This window comes from Lagenorhynchus albirostris, chromosome 10, assembly GCF_949774975.1.
Source record: "Lagenorhynchus albirostris chromosome 10, mLagAlb1.1, whole genome shotgun sequence".
NCBI lineage: Eukaryota > Metazoa > Chordata > Mammalia > Artiodactyla > Delphinidae > Lagenorhynchus > Lagenorhynchus albirostris.
Window position 1 is genome coordinate 83933441 of NC_083104.1, and position 21648 is coordinate 83955088.

A 21648-nucleotide genomic window follows, 5' to 3' on the forward strand; every position below is an offset into this window, starting at 1 on the left:
GGATTTCAACTTAGAAATGCCTAGCTCCAAATCCAGCGCTCTCAAATTGGCACACAGTGAGTACTCCAGATCCTACATAATAAACGGTTCCATGCCGTAGGCACAGAACACCTGTTGTACTGAGCCAGGACTAGGTAATGATCCTCCTTATACCCCATCCAGATGGAACGGCCCAGCTTCTGTTTGCCTGTTGCCCACTTTTTAAATGTTTCAAAGAAGTCTCATTTCTCGTGGCTGACACCTTGGATAACATATCACCCTGTAGGTGAAAAACAGTCATCAGGAGAGAAGAATGCAACGGCCACCATGACAGAATTGAGTCCCACGGCAGGGAAGTACTCCCAACATGTACAAGGGGATGAGAAGCTCAGTCCTGGGAAAGGTAAACTCAACCTTGATTATGTGGTTTTAGGATTTTATGGTGGATTTTTACAATATCATAATACAAAGAAATGAATTCATGTCTTTTAAGGTGTTTAATTGTTTTTTAAAAATCAAGTGCTAATAATGTACATTTCTAAAAAATATTTTATTTTTGATGATTACCTCCTAATCTTAGTCCATATGCACTTGCGTTCTTGATAAATGCTACCAAATCATCTACACATAGTATTGTGTATTCTGCTTGTTATTGCATGTAATATTGTAAGCATAATTGTATTGCTTAAGTAAAGTATAAAAAATTATTTACAGAAACCTCAAAAAATCAAGATATGAAAAAAGATGTTACTAAGCTTAATGTAACCACTGTAATTTGTTTTTATTGCCTTCGTTTACATGTATATTTTATATAGTTCTGTGCTGTATATATTATGTTGTATGTTTTGGACCACACATACTTTTCAATTTGCTTTATAATACAATCATTATTCTTAAAGGATACATATTATTATTCCAATATATCCAATAGATAAAGTATTATTTACCTGAAAAATCCCTGTGGTTGGATATTTAAGTTGTGGAGTTTTGGGGGTTTTTGCTTACCTATCATACAGATAGATTAATTGATAGATATAGTTATATAGATATAACATATTGTATATGTTATATATAACATATCTATCTATCTATATATCTCATGATATCCTGTAACATAACACTTGTCTACAGTTGGAATTATTACTTCCTCAGGGCTTTTTCCTAAGAAAAAAATTTTAAGCAATGGTTATAAATACTTCATTTCCATTGGCCACTAAAGAGACCTTAGTTTTTAATCTGAAAAATAGTGTGGCCACATAGAGAATTTTGAGCAGAAAATGGCGTGATCAAATTTATGGCATGACTAGAGCACTCCAAATGCTGTAATGAGAGTAGACTGGAAGCAGGAAGTCAAGTTGAAGGCTATTGCAAAAATCTAGGCAAGAGATGTTGGTAGCTAGAACAACATGGAAGAGGCTTTAAACAAAAAGATAGCAGTGGCCCTGGTGAGAAGTGGTTGAATTCTACATACATTTTGAATGTAAAGAAAGCAGTATGTTCTAGATAGACTGGATGTAGGCTGTGAAAGAAAGAAATCAAGGATAAATTGCAAAGTGTTTGGAAGGATGGAATTTCTATCACCTGAGTTGGGAAGGAATTGGGGTGGAGCAAGATTGGGAGGGGGAGTTTAGTTTTGGATCTATTAAGTTTGATTTGTTGATTAGTTGATCAATTGATTTTTAGTTGAGCAAAAAATGATGCATCTTAAATCAATGACAACTTCAATTTGACAAAAGGCAGTATTATTGTATTATATACTGAGCTTTTAAATTTTAAGACATGAGATGTTGTACCAACATTATTTTTCATATATTTTAACTAGACATGGGAAACAAATAACTTTTAAGAACACACGTAGTAGCCTGTAGGGAACTCTTAATATGCAGTAAGCACCAGACTAAGCCTTTTAAACACAGCCTCTCGTGGACCTTTCAGCAATCTCATGAGGCAGGTATTCACCCCACCCATTTGTGAGCCATTAGTCTCCTGGCTTGCTGATACTCGCTTTCTGTAGCCTTTGGCCTCTAGGATCCCAAAGCAAGCTGGGGAGATCAGAGGCCAAAGAACTGATAAATTATTAGTTGATTTGATTGACATAGGAAGTCATCACCCAGCTCCAAAAAAGAAAGGAAAACCTTTACAAAGATATTATTTTTTAGCTCCTCGCTCTAATTACAGTACACTTACAATTTCTTCCAAATTCTTCCTTCCCCACTACATTCACTGCAAAGATTTGTGTTCTACTTAAGAAGAGAGTATGGTCTTGAGGGAAAGGCTCTTTTGTAAACCTCAAGGCACCTCTTTTCTTGAAGCTTTGAAGACTTCTTGATGATGCATGGTGTTGTTCTCCTCTCCTACACCATACAGCCATACAAACCCCACAGATGAGTGCACTCGGATTGTGGCAAAGGTATTCTCATGGAATCATCTGGGACAAAATAAAAGCCACTGTACACATGCAGTGCAGTGTTTGAGAGCATAGACACTTGAGCTATACTCTTAGCTGACCTCTCTGCACCTGTAAAATTGGAATAGTAGTAGTACCTGCTTCATAGGATTATTGTGAGGATTAAATGAGTTAATTCTCAGTCATCATGTTACATAACTTATCAGAAACATCTGACACACCTACTGACTCCCTCCTCCCTGTAGCCCTTTTCCCCTTGGCTTCCAGGACACCATACTTTCCTGGTTTTCTTCCCAGTTTCCACTGACAGTTTCTTCCCATTTATCCAACCTCTAAGCATTGGAGAGCCCTAGAGTCAGTCCTTGGTTATCTTCCCTATTTATTCTCATTTCCTAAATACCATGGCTTCAAGTATCATCTTGAAGGTTATTAACTCCCAACGTTTTGCCTCAGCCTCTATTCTAAACTCTAGAGTTTTATATGCAACAATATTCTCAACATCTCTTGGGTGCTTAAAAGGCATCTTTGTCTTAACTGTCCAATAATAAGCTCTTTATCATCCCACTGCCCCCAAACCTGCTTTTTCTGCAGAACTCTCTTCCTCATTGAACAGCAACTCCATTCTTCCAGCTGTTTAGAACAAGAACCTCTCTAATGCCCTTCCCTCACCCATCTGTAAAATTGAAACCAAGATTCAGTTATTCCCCTACTGCAATCTATCTGGGATCTTATCACATCTTAGTTCCTCTACTGCTACCACCCTAGTTCACGGTTCTTCACTTCTTTTTTGGATTGTTGCAATAGTTTCTTCCTGGCAATAGCCGTCTTTCCTGGAAGTACAAAAACAGATTATTTTAATTTTGTGCTCATTTCTTTTTCTGTTATTTTTTCACTTTCACTATATTTTTTCATAGTTTGTCAGTGTCAATTTTTCTCTAATGAGAAAATCTTTCTAGAGGTTTAATTTCAAAATTTAAATGAAAGTTTGTCCTCACTGACTGAGACATATGAGAAGAATAATAAATCTATACCAATGAACAACTCCTTCAATGTTTAAAATTTACATTATATATGTATATAATATAGTACATATAATACAAATTATATAATTTAAATATGTATACTATACATATTTCATTTATATGTATATATTTACTTTTAATATATATATTCTATATATCCATATCTATATATATTTAAATATGAGTAATTTCATCAACCATAGAATACAGTAAACTAGGAATGGGAGAGACAAAATTGCAGGAAGAACAGAACACGCCAGAGCAAGTCAGGGTCTGTAAAGCTGTGGTATAAAACACGCTTTGACTCAACTCAGTCATTTTCTGCTTTTGGAATCTTTCTTTCCCAAAGCCGATAGAAGTGCCACTTAAATCATCAGGTGATGCCTTTCTGTATTATAACTTGTGAAAAATAAATGAGATTCAATAAAGAAAGCACTAATATAATGTCATAATATTTCCAGCTCCAAGCTTATGTTCCACTCGCTATGGAATAGCCTTCATCACACATCTCTGCAACTTCATAATAATGGCACAAAATATTATCATGAACATCACCATGGTAACCATGGCCAACAGCACAAACCATCAGTCCCAGTTTAACAGCTCCACTGAGGGGCTGCCTGTTGACTCATTTGATGACCCAAATAATTCCCCAAAAAGTCTTCCTGCGGGGGTAAGCCATGCAAGATTTAAGTTGTGTTCTTGTTTTTGCTATTTGTTTGTTTGGGTATTTATTTTTTCTAGAGTTTATATGTTAAGAAGTTTTAATTGAGGAAATAGTGATTTGAAAGCAAGTGGAAGATCTAAAGAGACTTCTTAAGTTATGCAACAGCCTTCCGGTAAATGGCTTGCCAAAGCATTCTCTGTTTCTTTAAGGCCCCTGTGTATGATTGGAGCCCTCAAATCCAGGGCATCATCTTTAGTTCTATCAACTATGGCATGATCCTGACACTGGCTCCCAGTGGATACCTGGCTGGAAGAGTAGGAGCAAGGCGAATGGTTGGTGCTGCTCTGCTTGGATCCTCATTTCTCGTTCTCTTCACCCCTCTGGCAGCTGACCTTGGACTAGGTTTCCTCATTGCAACTCGAATACTTCAGGGCGTGAGCCTGGTACCCAGATATTTTATAAATATGCGCCGGATATGAATTTCTCTATGGGACCACATATCAAGAACTCTATTTTTATTTCAGGGGTTAGGATATGGGGGTCATTTTGCACTCTGGGAAAGATGGAGTCCTCCAAATGAATGAAGCCGACCCTGCAGCATTGCTTTCTCAGGTAAAAACATATAACGGAAATGAGTCCACTATAATCTAACATTCTTTCACTGAGTTCTTCAACTTTTTTTATTGAAAGGTTCTTTGTCTTCTGCTCAATGTCAATCAAGTATTTATAAACTAGGGGGATGGGTCCTTTGTGACATGACTTTTAATTATTTTCCCCAAGTTGTCATGTGTGATTTGACGTTGCTTATAATGTCTTTTGCCATTTTTTAAAAATACATTTTTATGTAGTCAAATTGATCATTCTTTTCTTTTATGGTTTCTGGGTTTGAGTCATAGTTAGAAATGTTACAAAAGCATCCAACCTGGCTTTTAATGAATATGTATGGTTTCATTTTTTATATTTAAATTTTTGACATATTGGAGTTTATACTAGTGTTCAGTGTGAGGCATGAATCCAACTTAATTTTCTTTGGAATTGCTCTCAGTTGTCCTGAGAACTGCTTTCTGATAATGATCTGTCTGGACGGTGTACTTGGAATGAATATTCTGGAGGAAGAAAGCTTCAGTTACACTGAGTCAAAATGAAAAATGGAAAGAGTAGGGCTAACAAACTGGAAATTGCCAAAGTATGGGTGCTGGGTAAGGAGAGAAGGGTAGGAGAGCCAGGGATTCTTCAAGGCCAGAAAACGAGTCACGTGCACACACATACACATCCTGCCTGACCTTATGCCTCTCTAGAGCCCTTCACAACCCTGGAGGATTAGTCTTTGTCATCAGAGCTCATATCCACTGATAGGGGAATGGAGGCTCCAGTTTGGACTAAGGAAACTCACTTTGGTTATCAGAGCTGACTAAGGGATACCCTCAAATATAAATAAGGATTGGCTGGGCTTCCCTGGTGGCGCAGCGGTTGAGAGTCCGCCTGCCGAGACAAGGGACACAGGTTCGTGCCCCGGTCTGGGAAGATCCCACATGCCGCGGAGCGGCTGGGCCCATGAGCCATGGATGCTGAGGCTGGGCGTCCGGAGCCTGTGCTCCGCAATGGGAGAGACCACAGCAGTGAGAGGCCCGTGTACCGCAAAAAAAAAAAAAAAAAAAAAAAAAAAGGATTGGCTTTTCCAAATCCTCAAACATTTGAAGGAAATCAAGGGCATGAAAGAGAGAAACCAAACTCAAAAACTGCAAGAACTAACCCCAATGAAAAAGGAATTGAAAGCAGATTTTAAATAATTAACAAATAACATCAGAGAGATCCACGGGAATATGTGTAGATGATATTCATTTTAAAAGAACACACTGCTATAAAAAACAGTTGCTGAGACTTCTCTGGTGGCACAGTGGTTAAGAATCCACCTGCCAATGCAGGGGACACGGGTCCAAGCCCTGGTCTGATTTTTTTTTTTTTTAACTGTGAGATCAGGAAAGCCCTTTTAAGCAAAGGAATAAATCTAGAAGTCATTACAGAGGAAACTTACAGATCTGACCCCATGAAAACTCACAACTGCTAGGTTACAAAAGACACCATAAACAAAGTTTAAATCGGGAGAATAGAATTGCAGCCAGCATGACAGACAGAGGGTTATTATTCACAACGCATAAAGATTCTATAAATTGAGACAAAGTTAAACAAGTGAAAGAAACAAAAAAAAAGATTATGAACAGTTCACAAAAGAAATAAAAATGAAAAAAATGTTCAACTGCGCTATAAAAAGAAGAACTTATATACTGTTTTGCATTCATATTTGGAAAACTAGGAGCTTTGAGGATGTCCAATGTTGTCAAGAGATGAGGAAAACAATCTTTGTTGGCAGTTTAATTTAGTATGGCCTTTTAGCAGCATACTTCAGCTGTTCTGTCAAAAAATGCACAGTCTTTGGTTTAGCAAGCCTACTTCTGTTATTTTACTGTACAGAAATAAATTATGTTTAAGTTCAGAAGTGATAATTAAGTTTATGTTCATAAGTAACAACTAGGTAGCATCTGCAGTGACATGGAAATATTTACAAGCCCAATTGTTAAATAAAAAATAAATGTCACAGGACAATAGGTACATTATGGTCCTGCTTATTTAAAATTAATAACTCACATACATATATATAAAAGTTGACAAGTTGATGTTAATGTTCATCTGGAAAATTTAAAAAAACATAATAGTCTAGTTTTGAAGAAGTTGTAAAAGGGATATATGCCTCACTATATATGAGAATACTCGGTAAAGCCATGGAAATTAAAACAGTGCTATTAGCACATTAATAGACAAATCTATCTAACTTTCTGTCTACATATTACATAAATGCATTTACCAAGAGATGCAGGTATGTATAGATATACACTATGTATGTGTGCAGAGAGGAAAATGTATACAATTATACATCATATAATAAATTGTAGCTGTTGGTTAACATTCGAGTAGGGATGGATTGGGGGGCACGTGAGGGGAACCTTGGTTCTTTGCAGTAATTTACTTTTACAATAGCATATGTTATATGAATTGTGTAATTAAAAATTAAAATAACATAAAAGGAAGCATGGTTGTCATCTGCAATGTTACTAGGGAACTGCCAGAAGAATGGGTCCTCAGGAGAACATATGAACTCAATCACAAGTTTGAAGTCCATATATTCTACTATGCTTATCTCTTTATGGTGATACTGCTCTGTAACATGTCATCTGTCATTCTGTAGGCATCTATCAGGTGGCAGTCCAGAGCCCCACAGCTTATTCTATCTTTGCAGGAATGATGCTGGGAAGCTGCATTGCCATCTTCCTGGGTGGCATCATCAGTCAAGCCCTTGGGTGGCCTTTTGTCTTCTATATCTTTGGTAAGCTGCTGTCTCCCCACTCCTAGGTTTTCATATTCAGGGAGATTCTTCTGAGTATCTATCTGTGTGTACTTTTCTGGAGGAAATGAATCGAGACAGAAAGATCCTAGTAAAAGAAAATGTCTTAATATAATAGTAGGGAAGAATTAACTTGTACCATCAAAGGATTTGGAAGTCCTCCTGCCTATGATGCTGTTAACCTGCCATGATGCATTATTAACACCAAGTGATTTGGCAAAATCTGCTGCCCTAGCAGGCAGTAGGGGACAGACTTGCAGAGTGGTGGTTTGTGAGAGACAGAAGTATCAGAGTTGAGGAGATGGAGGTAAGAGCCCTGAGAAAGTAAGGCAGGTAGAGCTCACAGGAAAGAGTGCCTAACAGGAGACAACTGCACACAGAGAAAACCCTGGCTATCTGCAGAGTCCCCCTTGATACTCACCAGAGCACTGATTAGAATACCTGTGTGGAGACATCATCTGAGGCCGGTGGGGGGCGGGGGTGTGTGTGTGCCGGAAATCATTGGAAAAATTTAAAGAATAGTGCCCAGTACTTATAGAGAATCAGGGATAGTGCCTGTTTCCACAAGACAGAATGAAAAACTGTATAATTCTTGGGCCATTGGGCAGAATCCTAATAAATGTCTTTCCTCAATAGTGAGAAATAATTAGCTCTAGAGGACACACTATTGTGCATCCCTCTAACAAATGATGATGACCAGACCCAAAGGGTCAGTGTTTCCATGTAATTTAACTGTACCCCAAACAAAGCTCAAAAATACTTATAGGAATACAAAAATATTCAGCACCCAACAAGATATAATTCGTAATGTCTGGCTCAAGGCATAGGTTACCAGGTATGGACAAAGGCAGGAAAACACAATCCATAATAGGGAGAATAATCAATCAATCAAAACCAGCCCAGAACTGACACAAATGTTAGAATTAGCACACAAGGATAGTTACTATAACTTTATTTGTTCAAAATTTAAGTAGAGACATGCAAAATATATTTTTAAAGACCCTAAGTCAAACTTCTAGAGATAAAAACTACAATATAAGGATTGAATTAATGACAGATGATACAACAGAAGAAAAGATTAATGAAATTAAAAGTAGCAATAGAAACCATCCAGAATGACCTACACAGAGAAAAAAGTAATAATAAAATGAGAACATAAGTAAGGTGTGTAGTATCCAAAGGAGAGGATTGGGATGGGGGAGCAGAAAGAAACCTTTGAAGAAATGATGGCTGAAAGTTTTCCAAGTTTGTTGGAAACTGTAAACTCACAGATCCAAAAAAGTCAATGAATCTCAAGCACAGGAAATATGAAGAAACCTGTACCAAGTTATACCATAATAAAATGGCTCAAAACCAGTGATAAAGATGAAATCTTAAAAGCAGCCAAAGTTTAAAATTAGAGAGAGAAGAACAAAGATATGATGACTGCAGCTTTCCCATCAGAAGCAATAAAAGCAAGAAGGCAGTGGAACAACATCTTTCAAATACTGCAAGAAAAAAGAAAATAAATCTGTTAACATAGAATTCTAGAGACAAAAACAACTTTTCAAAAACAAAGGCAAAATAAGGACATTTTTAGACATACAAAAGTTGAAAGAATCAGAAATTTAAATTAAAGAGAACAGTACCATTTTCAATAGCATCAAAAAATAGATAACAGTGCTAAATTTGACAAGAGATGTGAAACATGCACTGAAAACTAAATTATCATGAAAATAAAAAGATCCTAGAATAGCCAATTTTGGAAATTAATGACAAAGTTGTAAGACTAACACAGCCTGATGTCAAGGTATATTATAAGATTACAGTCATCAAGACATTGTGGTATTGGCATAGAGACAAACAGATCACTGAAACAGAATACAGTCATAAATAGACTTACACATTAATGATAAACTGATTTTTGATAAAGATGCAAAAACAATTCAATGGAGAAAGGATAGTCTTTTTAACAGATGGTGCTCAAAAAAAAAAAAAGAATTTTGATCCATATCTTGCACTCTATACAAAAACTCAAAATGAATGTTGGATGTAATTGTAAGATCTGAAATTATCATTCTTTTAAAAGAAAACATATGAGAAAATCTTTGCTCTTTATTTAGGCAAAGATTTCTTAGCTATGACACCAAAGAAAATACTTGCAAAATACATATATACAATAAGGACTTTTATCCAGAGTGTGTAAATAATTCTCAAAACTCAATAACAAAACAAAAACCCAATTTAAAAATGGGCAAAGACACCTCACTAAAGAGGATAGGGAGAGGGAAAATAAGTATGTGAAAAGGTGGTCAACTCAACGTCCTTAGTCATTAGGGAAATGCAAATATAAACAATGAGCTACCTCTGCACACCTATTAGAATGGCTAATTGTGACATAATAAGAAATATATAGATATGGTTTCTGCCACCAGTTCCTGACACAGAGCTAAAACTCTTGCAATTTCGTGGTGAGTGGTGGGGATGATAGGAGCATCTAAGCAGAGTTCCTAAATCCCTTGGAATTTCTTGAGTTATAGGAACATCTTTTGTCTAATGAGGTGACTCTTGGTATCCTCCTGGATAGCTTCAGGCTAGAGGCCACCAGAAAGACCAAGCGGTGATTAGAAGCTTGGAACTTTTAGCCCCACCCTCCATCCTCCCAGGAGAAGAGGGTGCATCAGATTGTGTTAATAATCAATTATGGCGACATGATACAGCCTCCATAAAAATCCCTAAACTATGGAGTTCTAAGAGCCTCCAGGTTGGTGAACACATCCACGTGCTGGGACGGTAGCATATCCCCAACTCCACAGGGTCAGAAACTCCTGCACTCAGGACCGTTCCAGACTTCACCCTATGTATCTCTTCATCTGGGTGTTCATCAGTATCCTTTATCATATTTTTGATAATAAACCAGTAAACATAAATGAATATTTCCCTGACTTTTGTGAGCTCTTCCAGCAAATTAGCAGACTAAGAGGGAGTTGTGGGAACCTCTGAATTTGTAGTAAAGTTGAACAGAAGTGTGGGTAATTTGAGGACTCACTACTTGCAATTAGTATCTGAAGTAGGGGGCAGCCTGTGTGACTGAGCCCTTACTCTGTAGGGTCTGTGCTAAGGCCAGATAGTATCAGAACTGAGCTATACTGTAGGATGCCAGGTTGGTTTCTGTAGAGAATTAGAGAATTTCTTAGTGTGAAAACCCCACACCTTTGATGTCAGAAGGGTTGTGAGCAGAGAAATCGTTTTCCTTTATTAGTATTAAAAAGGTTGAGATATCAAGTGTAGGGCCATTCCTAGGGTCTGTGATTTTTGTGCACACAAATCAAGAAATCTAAAGGAATGGGTTCTAGAAAGCTGTGATATTCATGTGAGTATTTTGAGAAATGGGAGGAAGATATTAAGAGCAAGAGCTTTTCCCAGGAACCACACCAGAAAATAACCCAATGTAAAAAAATTCACACAGAAGTTTACCAATTTTACCTCTGCTGGCAGGAGGTGTTGACTGTGTCTCCTGCCTTCTCTGGTTTGTTTTGATTTATGATGACCCTGTCTCTCACCCATGGATAAACATCACAGAAAAAGAATACATCATATCCTCCTTGGCCCAACAGGTACACATAAAAACTCTGACATTCTCCAGAGGTCTTGTATCAGCATCTGGATTTATCAGGGTGACTAAGAACGTGTGAGCATGTCTCAGATCTTACTATTCTAATCAGTAAATTTGTTTTCAGGTCAGCTCTTCTAAGCAGCCTCTTCCCATCAACCTATGGTCAGATCTCTACCCCTCTGGTCCTTGTGTTTTTGCGGTTTCAGCCATCAATGGTTAATTAACATAATGGTTGTATACACACCAACTTACATCAGCTCTGTGTTCAATGTTGATATCAGAGATGTGAGTATATTTCCCTCCACCCGTTTCTCCTGTTTGCATGACTCTCGAATTACTCTGCCTTCACAAATCATCTCATCTAGAAAAATTTATCTTTTATTACCAAGAGATAATGTAACAGTCATGTGCGTAGCTTTTCTGAGGGTATGATGGAAGAGGCTACTGATTTTCTTAGTAAAGTATGATTTCAGAGTTGTCGGTATGATTATTAGTGCTTTATCAATACAAGGTGTGATCTCACAGCCTTTATTATGATGGTTTACTCAAGTTTTTCCCCTCAGAGTGGCTTCCTGTCTGCCCTTCCTTTTATTTTTGCCTGGGTCGTTGGCATCCTGGGAGGTTACCTGGCAGATTTCCTTCTGACCAAGAATTTTAGGCTTGTTACAGTGAGGAAAATTGCCACAGTTCTAGTTAAGAATAGGACCAAAAGCTCTGATAATTCATAAGGCATACAACAGCCAAAGATGTATCTTGGTAAATTCATCTGTTCCTCGTTCCATAGGAAGCCTCCCCTCTTCAGCATCCCTTGTGGTTCTGCCATACGTTGCCTCCAGCTATATCACAGCAGTGAGCCTTCTGACACTCTCCTGTGGACTAAGCTTGTTTAGTCAGCCAGGGATCTATATCAATGCCTTAGATATTGCTCCAAGGTAGGACTATAATTTCCACTCTCATTTTCATATTTCCTGAAAAAGATTTAGCCTGCAGCCTTCCGGGAGCCCCAAACTTTGTGAAATTATAAATCATGGGCAAGGACCACTGATAGCCTGTGGCCATTTTTTCAAGTATGTGGGAGGAGGGTGTTGTTGATTTGTCTCAGTACCTTTCATTGAATATACACAGAGAGAGTCCTTTTTGACATAATTACTATATGATGGATTCATATGCTAAGCAGAGCTAAAGTGTCTATGGATCTAGCCTGGAACATTCCTGTCACCCACAGGCATTCCAGCTTTCTCATGGGAGCCTCGAGGGGGTTTGCACAGATATCTGCTATCCTGGCACCCACTGTCAGTGGATTTCTTCTCAGTCAGGTAAAGTTTTCTTGTTAAGGATTCTTAAAACACTCTGCTCAATCCATTCATAAAGGCAATAGCATAAAAAAATGTTTTCACATTTTGGATAATAAAATTAAATTGTGGGTAACTTTGTCATGAAGATCAACTTGGCAAAGAAAAATATAAAAGGATTTCCTTCATGACCTCAATCTTTACTTATTCTGAAACCAAAGCACTCACTAGTGATCCACTGGTAATATCCAGTCTTTGAAATCACACAGCCACATAGATGTCCTGTGAGAAGATGATGAATCCATGCATATATGCAACTTGCCATGTCTTCTGCAACACTTGGAAATTTTCATTTGCATAACCATGCAAAAACAAAGAGATAATAAAATCAAATATGTTTAAGTGCCTGATACATGCAGGTATTATTATAGGTATTTCATATGCAGTAATCTCATTTAATTATTGATTCTCCCACCAATTATGAAAATGAAACATTATTGTCCTCATTTCCTGATGATTAAAATCTGATAGAATATGTCTTTCCACTAAGAGGGTGTAGAACTGGAATTCTCCTAACTTAGACCTATCTAGCTCCAAAGCCCTCAATCTTCTTCTTGCAAGATTCTTCTTGCACTGCAAGAAGAAATATTATCAGCATATGTATAGTCATGATTCGCACAAAAGAGAAAATGTATGGCACTTTGATAAATAGGGACAAATACAATTCTGGAGGTTAATTGCAACGGTCCTTAAGTCCATTTTATGAAGAACATTCTGAATCCATTTTGAAATTCTTTCCATCAAACTATTAAGCTGTGTTCAGGAAATGAATTTCTACATGAAAACCCACTGGTGAACATTGTCTTCTAAACTGTTAATGAGTTTCATAGAAAAAGGGATGAAAGGGGTAATATTTACTTGAAGTTTTGTCTCCTCAGGACCCCGAATTTGGATGGAGGAATGTCTTCTCCTTGTCATTTGCCATTAACACATTAGGACTGATCCTCTACCTTATATTTGGAAAAGCAGATGTCCAAGACTGGGCTAAAGAGAGGAAACTCACTCGTTTATGAAGGTAAAGAAAAATGATTTCATCTATGGTTATAACCAGAGAAGCACTATTTAATTTTTTTTAATTTTTATTTTATATTGGAGAATAGTTGATTTACAATTTTTTTAATTTTTATTTTATGTTGGAGTATTAAATTTTTAATTCTATGCCATTTTTCCTTCTTAGTTACCCCACCTTGGATGGAAAATCATTAGGCACCTTATTTCATAAACGAGAAGCCTTCAGTGATGAAAATACCAACAGAAAATATTTTCTTTGCTGTAGCTCTTTTCAAATCTGAGATCAGTTCTTTATTTTACTCAGATTTCATTTTGAGAAAAATATAAGATGAATGAAAATTCAAATAAAATGATAGCCAAGAACATGTCATCTTCATAGAGTTAACAATGAATTCAGAGGAGCTGCTCTATGGGAGCCAGCAGGCTAGATTCACAGTTTTTGAATCTCTAAACAGGAAACTATGTTTTGAAACTCTTAATTGAGGGCAGTAACCTCCCTAGGGCAATGATTCCTCCTACTTGTGAAAATGAATATTAATTTATGTATTTGTTGGGCTGGATATTGTCCATGTGTTCCTCCCTTTGTGTGCTCCACTCTCCTGCATCCTGCTCGGGCCCCAGGAAGCTGACCTGAGTGGTTTGCATCCCACACTTTCTTGTCCACTGCCTCCTGCTGGATTTTCAGTGGAGGCAGATGAGTGAGGATAGGGAGCATTTATCTCTAAAGTTCCTCCTCGTGGGGACTGCAGGTGGCTGATCCTTCCTGTATAGTTCACAGCTCCTAGCAGACAGCCCTCTCCACATAGTCTGGTAATTTCTCTCTTCCCATGCCCCATCAAACCTTTTTTGGCCTTTATGTTGCAAGTTCTGGGATTCTCAAGAATTATCTTGTGGTTTCCTTCCCACCTTCCCAATCCTGTGTAAATTGTCTCATTTAACACTCCTCAAATTACCCAGTATGAGTCTCTTATGTTTCTCCTTCTAGGATCAAACTAATTTCAGTAGTTAAGTCATATATAAAGCTCAAAACATGAAATGGTTCAGTATTTCTTTAAATTATAATTTGTAGGTGTCAGTGGGTCATAGCGTGTTCAGAGGGGCCAAAACTATGTTCTAGGTTGCTCCCCATGGTGATCTCTACTGTGTTGAATAGAGATTATAGCCATCAAGTTATTTTGTATAGAAGTGATGTGATGGACTCTAGTTCTGAGTGTAAAATTAGGGCAAGGATATAGAAGGTCAAATTTGAATAAGCAACAACAATTACTGAGATTTTGCATAGTCTAAAATCTAGGCCCTTGGAACACTAGAGTAAATTAGACACAGTCACTATTGTCCATTCAGATGTGGAAGACACACATAATAATACATGGCAAGTGCATTGTCTTAGGTACAATAGCAGGGGGACATGCAGGTCATTACAGGAGACCAGATGAGGGGTTCCAATCCTAAGCTGAAGAGCACAGGGGAGATCTCCTTCTGCAAGTAATTCCTGAGCTAAATGTTAAAAGAGGAGTGTTATGGTAGAATTTTCCACACTGGAGCCCAACTTGTACAAAAGCATGAAAAAAAAAAAACCATTTCTTAAGGGAATCACTTGCCTACATGGTCAGTTAGGGAAGGGCAGAAGATTAAGTTAGGGAGGTGGGTGTGACCAGAACATGGAGGTCTTGTTCGCCATGTCAGGGAGCTACAAGCAATAGTGACATGGGCAGATTTTCTCTCTAGATAGGACACTCTGGCCCAATTCCAGAATCAGGAAGACTAGTTAGTGGTCCACACAGCAGCGGTGAGGACTGGACTAGGGCTGGAAGAGCTGGGATGGAAAGAAGAGAGATATGAGTAATTTAGGAGGCAGAAGTGAAAGATCATGGCATTTGGTTAGATAGATGCAGGAGAAGAGAGGAGTTAGGAGTCCTGGGCCTAACCTGAGATACTGAATAGAGAGTGGTATGAATAACTAAGCCAGAGAATGCAGGAAGAGTCCTTTTCAGAGGGAAGATAATGAGTTGACTTTGGACATGTGTTAGCAGTAATACTGGGATAAACAAGTGGGTGTGTGTATTAGTTTCATGGGCTGCCATAACAAAATACCACGAGCTTGTGGTTTAAGCAATAGTAATTTATTGTCTCACAATTCGAGAAGTCCAAAATCAAAATGCCAGCAGAGTTGGTTCCTTCTGGGGTTTGTGAGGGAGAATCTGTCCCATGCCTCTCTGCTGGTAGCCTTCGGCATTCTTTGGTTTATAGGTAGCTTTCTCTCTGTGTCTTCGTCTCATCTTCCCTCTCTACATATCTGTCTCTGTGTCAGAATTTCCCTGTTTTATAAAGACACAAGTCATATTTGATTAGGGCCCACCTTAATGACTTCATCTTAACTTGATCATCTGCAAAGACCGTATTTCCAAGTGAGGTGACATTTGGTACTGTGGGTTAGGACTTCCGCATCTTTTTGGGAGACACAGTTCAATGCATAACAGCAAGCCCAAAAAAAGCCAGACCATAAATCTGAAACTTGTAAAAAGACCTGGGATGGAGACAAAGATATAAAAGAACAGACGTTCAGTACTAAAGACATGAATATTTAATGCTCAGGAGGAGCCTGTGAATGAAAAAATACCAAGCCAAAGACAGAATGCCAACATTCAAGGAGTGGGCAGAATAAGAAATGCCCACACATAACAGAGCCAAAAGGGTCAGGCTTGTACATGTGAGGAACAATGGGAGGACACAACGCTTATAGAAAAGCATGAACATGGCCTTTAAGAAAGATGACAGATCAGCAATAAGTACACTGCAATTCAATTAGATGAGGTCAGGAAAGGAACATGGTCAACTTGTGATTAGAAGTTCACTGGTGGCTTTTTCATGACACATTTAGCAGAGATATGGGTGTGCAGGTCACTTTGCAGTTTGTTGGTGAGTGAATGAGAATGAGAGAGTAGAGAAAGCAAGAAAAATATTTTCAGGAATGGATGGGAATATAGCCAGAGGAGAATAGAGGGAAAGGAAGAGTGACCTAAGTGGGAAAAGGACTGGCCCAGGGGATGCTTTGGGGAAGAAACAGTGGAGCGGGAGTGAAGATATGGAAGGACAGGGTGAAGAGATGGAGCAAGGTCTTTGAAGACACAATAAGGATTCAGGTACAGGTTTGCCTTGAACATATAGAAAGAAAATATGAAATCAAAAACATGAATTTTCTCTTTAAGAAAGGGAGTCCAGGAAACCAGCAACAAACGAAAAAGCAACCTACTTAATGGGAGAGAATATCTGAAAATCATATATTTGATAAGGGGTTAATATTGAAAATACATAAAGAACTCATACACCTCAATAACAAAAAAAAGCCAATCTGATTTAAAAATGGACAGAAGAACTGAGTAGACATTTTACAAGAGAAGACACACAAACGGCCAACAAGTACATGAAAAGGTGCTCAACATCATTCATCATCAGCAAAATGCAAATCAAAACCACGAGATATCATTTCATACCTATTAGAATGGCCATTATCAAAAAGACAAGAGATAACAAGTGTTTAGAAGGATATGGAGAAAAGGGACTCGTACAATGTTGATGAGAAGGTAGATTGGTGCAGTCACTATGGAAAACAGTATGGCGGGTCCTCAAAAAATTAAAAATAGAACTACCTCATGATCCAGCAATCCCAGTTCTGAGAATATATCTGAAGGAAATGAAAACAGTATTTCAAAGAGATAGCTACACTCCTATGTTCACTGCAGCATTATTCACAATAGCCAAGATATGGAAGCAACCCATCAATGGTAAATGAATAAAGAAGATATATATAGAGAGATATATATACACACACATATACATATATTTCAGCCATGAGAATGAAAGACATTCTGCACATGGATGGACTGTGAAGGCATTATGCAAAGTGAAATAAGTCAGATAAAGACAAATACATATTACTTATATGGGAAATCTGAGAAAGCCAAACTCATAGAAACAGAGATTAGAATGGGGGTTACTAGGGGGTGGAGGATAGGGGGGAAAGGGGAGATGTTTGTCAAAGAGTATAAACTTTCAGTTATAAGACAGATAACTTCTGGGGATCTAATGTGCAGCATAGTGATTATAGTTAATAATACTGTCTTATACACTTGAATGTTGCTAAGAGGGCAACATTTTAAATCTTAAACTTTTAAATCTTAAAAGTTCTCAACACAAAAAAAGAAATGGTAATTATGTGACGTGATGGAGGTGTTAGCTAACACTGTGGTGGTAATCATTTTGCAATATAAGTGTTTCTAATCAACACAATGTGTACCTTAAACTTATACAATGTTAAATGTCAATTATATCTCAATGAAGCCAGGGGGGAAAAACAGAAAAAGAGTCCATTTTTTTTCTCAGTAAAATGCCTGCTGACTATACATGTTGAACTAAATTAAGGAGTTCCAAAGTAGATACATTTTTGTTTGATGAACCCTCTTTGTTCCCTATGATATTGATGTCCCCAAAGAAAAAGAAAATCCAGTTGGTGCTAATGAAACCTCTAAGCTCTCCCTGTTGGGCAGTATAACCTAAAGGCTCCACATGCTTGCATCAGCTGCAAGATCTTGATTATTAAATATATTATTAAAACATTTACCTTGAAAATGAAAGATGACTTAAAATTGAATCAGTTGATTAAAATGATTCTACCTTTAGGTGTATTATTTTTTTAAAAGTTACAGACTACACAGGGAAAGTTCCTAAAGTTTAGGATGGCTATTTTACTCTTCCTATTGCAATCAAGTTTTTAAGAGTGATTTCTGCTGTCTTTTCTGAAATCCAGAACACATACAAAAATGTTTTCCCCATCCCGTTGTTGTTTTGTTTTTTGACTCTAATCTTCCCTAAATAGAGGAGGCACACCTGTATTCTTGACAATAAAGAAGAAGAGGTAAAAATGGGTGCAATGATGATTATGAGAGAGGGAAGACATTGGATGGGATTATGGTGCCGCTTTGCCTTTGTGAGTGAAAGGTTGATCTGGGCACATAGCAGTTCATTCATGCAAGTCCACATGTCAGTGTCATGGTGGGTTAGATGGGAGTCCATACGACAATATATTGGGTTATACAGGCCTGAATCACAGTACAACAAGGGTTGGTAACTCCATATGAGACGATACTGGGTATTAAAATGTCCATGTGGGAGTTTACTGATGGGTTTGTAGGTCTAGATGACTATACATTGGGTGTTGTGTGATATTGTGATTTATAATAAGAATTTTATATTTGGTCTTTGTCCCTTCCTAGCTTCCTAGCTCCTAAAAAACCTCGAAATGTCCCAAATGGAGAGGTATCTTCTGTTATGTTAATGTGGTTACTTTTGGAATGTACCAAAAGATGGGGGCTGCTTGCCAAGGGAATCCAATCTGGATTAGGGGGTGGAATTTTCAGTCGCACTCCCGTGACCTTTGGGGAGGGGAGAGGGGCTGGAAGTTGAATCAATTGCCAACGGCCAATGTTTTAACCAATCATATTTACATAACGACGCCTCCATAAAAGCTCAAAGGAGTTGAGTTCAGAGAGCTTTCGGTTGTTGAACCAGAGCATGTCCATGTGCTGGGCTCCCAACCCCATAGAGAAGAAGCTCTTGTGTCTGGGACCCTTTTGGACCTCACCGTATATATCTCTTCATCTGCCTGTTCCTTTGTAGCCATTAATGTCCTTTGTAATAAACCAATAATCCAGTAGATAATTGGCTTCCTGAGTTCTATGAGCAACTCCAGCAAATTAATTGAACCAGAGGAGGGGATCGTAGGAACCTCTGATTTACAGCCAATATGTCAGAAGCACAGGTAGCAACCTAGGTTTATGAGGAGCAACTGAAGTGGGGGCAGCCTTGTGGGCTTCAGCCCTTAAGCTGTGGGATCTGATGCTACCTCCAAGTAGACAGTGTCAGAATTGAGTTGAATTGTAAGACGCCTGGTCAGTGTCCATTGAGAACTGGAGAATTGCTTAGCAGTGTGTGAAAAAAGCCCACGTTGTACCTTGTGCATATGACAGCGTGCGAGAGGAAGTAAGCCCACTTGGAAGCATATCATGTGTTGATTTATTCATTTGTCAACACATCGGGTGTTGGTTGCATATGACAGCACATTATTTGACAGGACATTATTTCAGCACAGCCATTGTAGAATTTGTGATTTCATGAGAACTGTTGATCCTCTTCCTTGGCTCTAGATGAACCCAGAGGTGTGAGGACAATCGTGCAAATGGGTGTGTGTGTGCTGATCTCCAGTACAGCCCAGTATTTGCGGCAGCCTCTCGGAGTCAGAGTTTTTCAAGAAAAGGGAATTGATTTTTCTGAGTAATAATAGTAGTGGATATTTTCTAAAAGTTGCAGAATGGTTAAGTTGCTTGTCCAGGGTCACAGCAGTGAGTAGCAGAACTGAGATCCAATCTCAGGCAGTCTGACTGAAGAGTGTGTGCCTGAAACTTCTATGCTAAACTGCCCCTTAAAAGTGTATTTTACTTGGATCAGGAATAGCTACTAGCTATCAAAATATTATAAAAGTTAATATAAACTATTTTATTAAATCTTCACAACCTTATGGATTAAGAAATTATTTCCATTTCCTCACAGGGAAGAGATTGAAGGGCCGGAAGGTTAAATGGCTTCCTCAAATGCTATTTGCGTTAGGGGCAAGAATTTTACAGCGGCCAAAATTCCACTGTATAGATTGATATAAATGTTAATCAAGACCGATATTTCTGTTGCTCTTCAAATACATTGTTGAGGTTGCACTGAGCACTTCATCATTTTATCCTGCTGGGTTGCTATCAAAGACCGTTTCCCATAAGCTATATGTTTCATCTGCTGGTCCCCATTAGCTCAAGTCTCACCCCAGAACTAAGTGCCCATCCATCAACCTGCTGGTCCTTCTGCACACACATTCCATTAGTTGCTATTTCACCACCAGAGTAAACTCTGAATCAGAAAGCAGGAAGGCCACCTAAGGGTAGGTCAGCCATCGAGGTCTGACTCAACCTCACGGAGGAGGTCTCTTCTCAGACACTAGGTCTTAGAATTGTTCCAATCAAGGGCAAGAGAGTCTTACCCTTCTGCTCTTCGTATGTGCTCACCTTTATCATTTCTGAATTCTTCAATTTGGGTCATTTGGGCAGAAGTGGCCAGTGTCCTCCATAAAGGCTTCAGCCATCTGGCCTCCCCATTTGAGCACAGATGTGACCAGAGATGTGCTGACTGAGGATGGATTTCTGTTTGTATCCTGTATCCTTGCCTTCAGCCTATACACTCTGATCTCCCTTCTCATCACTCTGTGTGCAAACAGTTCATTACCAGGCATACACACAGCCTCTAGTACAACATCTTTCTTATAGTAGTTTTAACGTGAATTTTTTTTTTTAACGTGTATTTTTTTTTTTTTGCGGTACGCGGGCCTCTCACTGCTGTGACCTCTCCCATTGCGGAGCACAGGCTCCGGATGCCCAGCCTTAGCGTCCATGGCTCACGGGCCCAGCCGCTCCACGGCATGTGGGATCTTCCCGGACCAGGGCATGAACCCGTGTCCCCTGCATCGGCAGGCGGACTCTCAACCACTGCGCCACCAGGGAAGCCCTAACATGAATTTTTAAGTAGGCATAATTTACATGATACAAGGAGCGAGCTTTTAAGTGTAAAACTACTGAGCTACTTTATTAAGATCAGAAGTTTACAGGTGATATTCAAAAAATAATGACGTGTATTGTGAAACTTGTTTTCCCAGGCAACACCAATCTGGGGCAGAAGTGGGGGGAAATGATTCACACTTACAGGGGAAAGATTGCACTGATCTGACTCCAGCCACAACCTGCTCCTACCAAGACTTCACCCTCCAATAAAGCTCAAATCTTTCTGAGAATCCCAATGAGGGACTTATTATCATGAGTTTTGTATTATCATTGCTATGTCAATATTTGGTGTCAAACCAACAAGAAATTTAAAACCATTTCCAATATGTTCATTTGATTCACTCCTTTTCATTATCTGTAAATTCCATTACACACATGAGTAGTCATTGTGGACAATATACGTATCCCAGGAAGCTGTTCCTATACCAGATTAGCTAGCAGTAATTTAACTCTATCCATTTTTGACCCAAACCACATAAATGTAGCCTAATTTTTAGTCCAAATTAAGTATATTCCCACTTAAGCTTTGCCGTAGCAATATTAAACCATTCCCTCCATTA

The 21648-nt window shown here is 38.5% G+C and overlaps 1 protein-coding gene across 1 annotated transcript; it reads left to right on the forward strand.

The window, feature by feature from the left end:
* Window positions 1-306: 306 nt before the first annotated feature.
* On the forward strand, window positions 307-13715 carry SLC17A3 (solute carrier family 17 member 3). The gene is given in 13 exon segments (XM_060164253.1): window positions 307-382; window positions 3870-4081; window positions 4285-4518; window positions 4600-4687; window positions 7371-7457; window positions 10953-11071; window positions 11195-11225; window positions 11228-11355; window positions 11634-11760; window positions 11852-12002; window positions 12296-12386; window positions 13301-13437; window positions 13600-13715. Coding segments are annotated over 12 exon segments (1479 nt in total). The 3' UTR covers window positions 13436-13437; window positions 13600-13715.
* Window positions 13716-21648: the final 7933 nt, after the last annotated feature.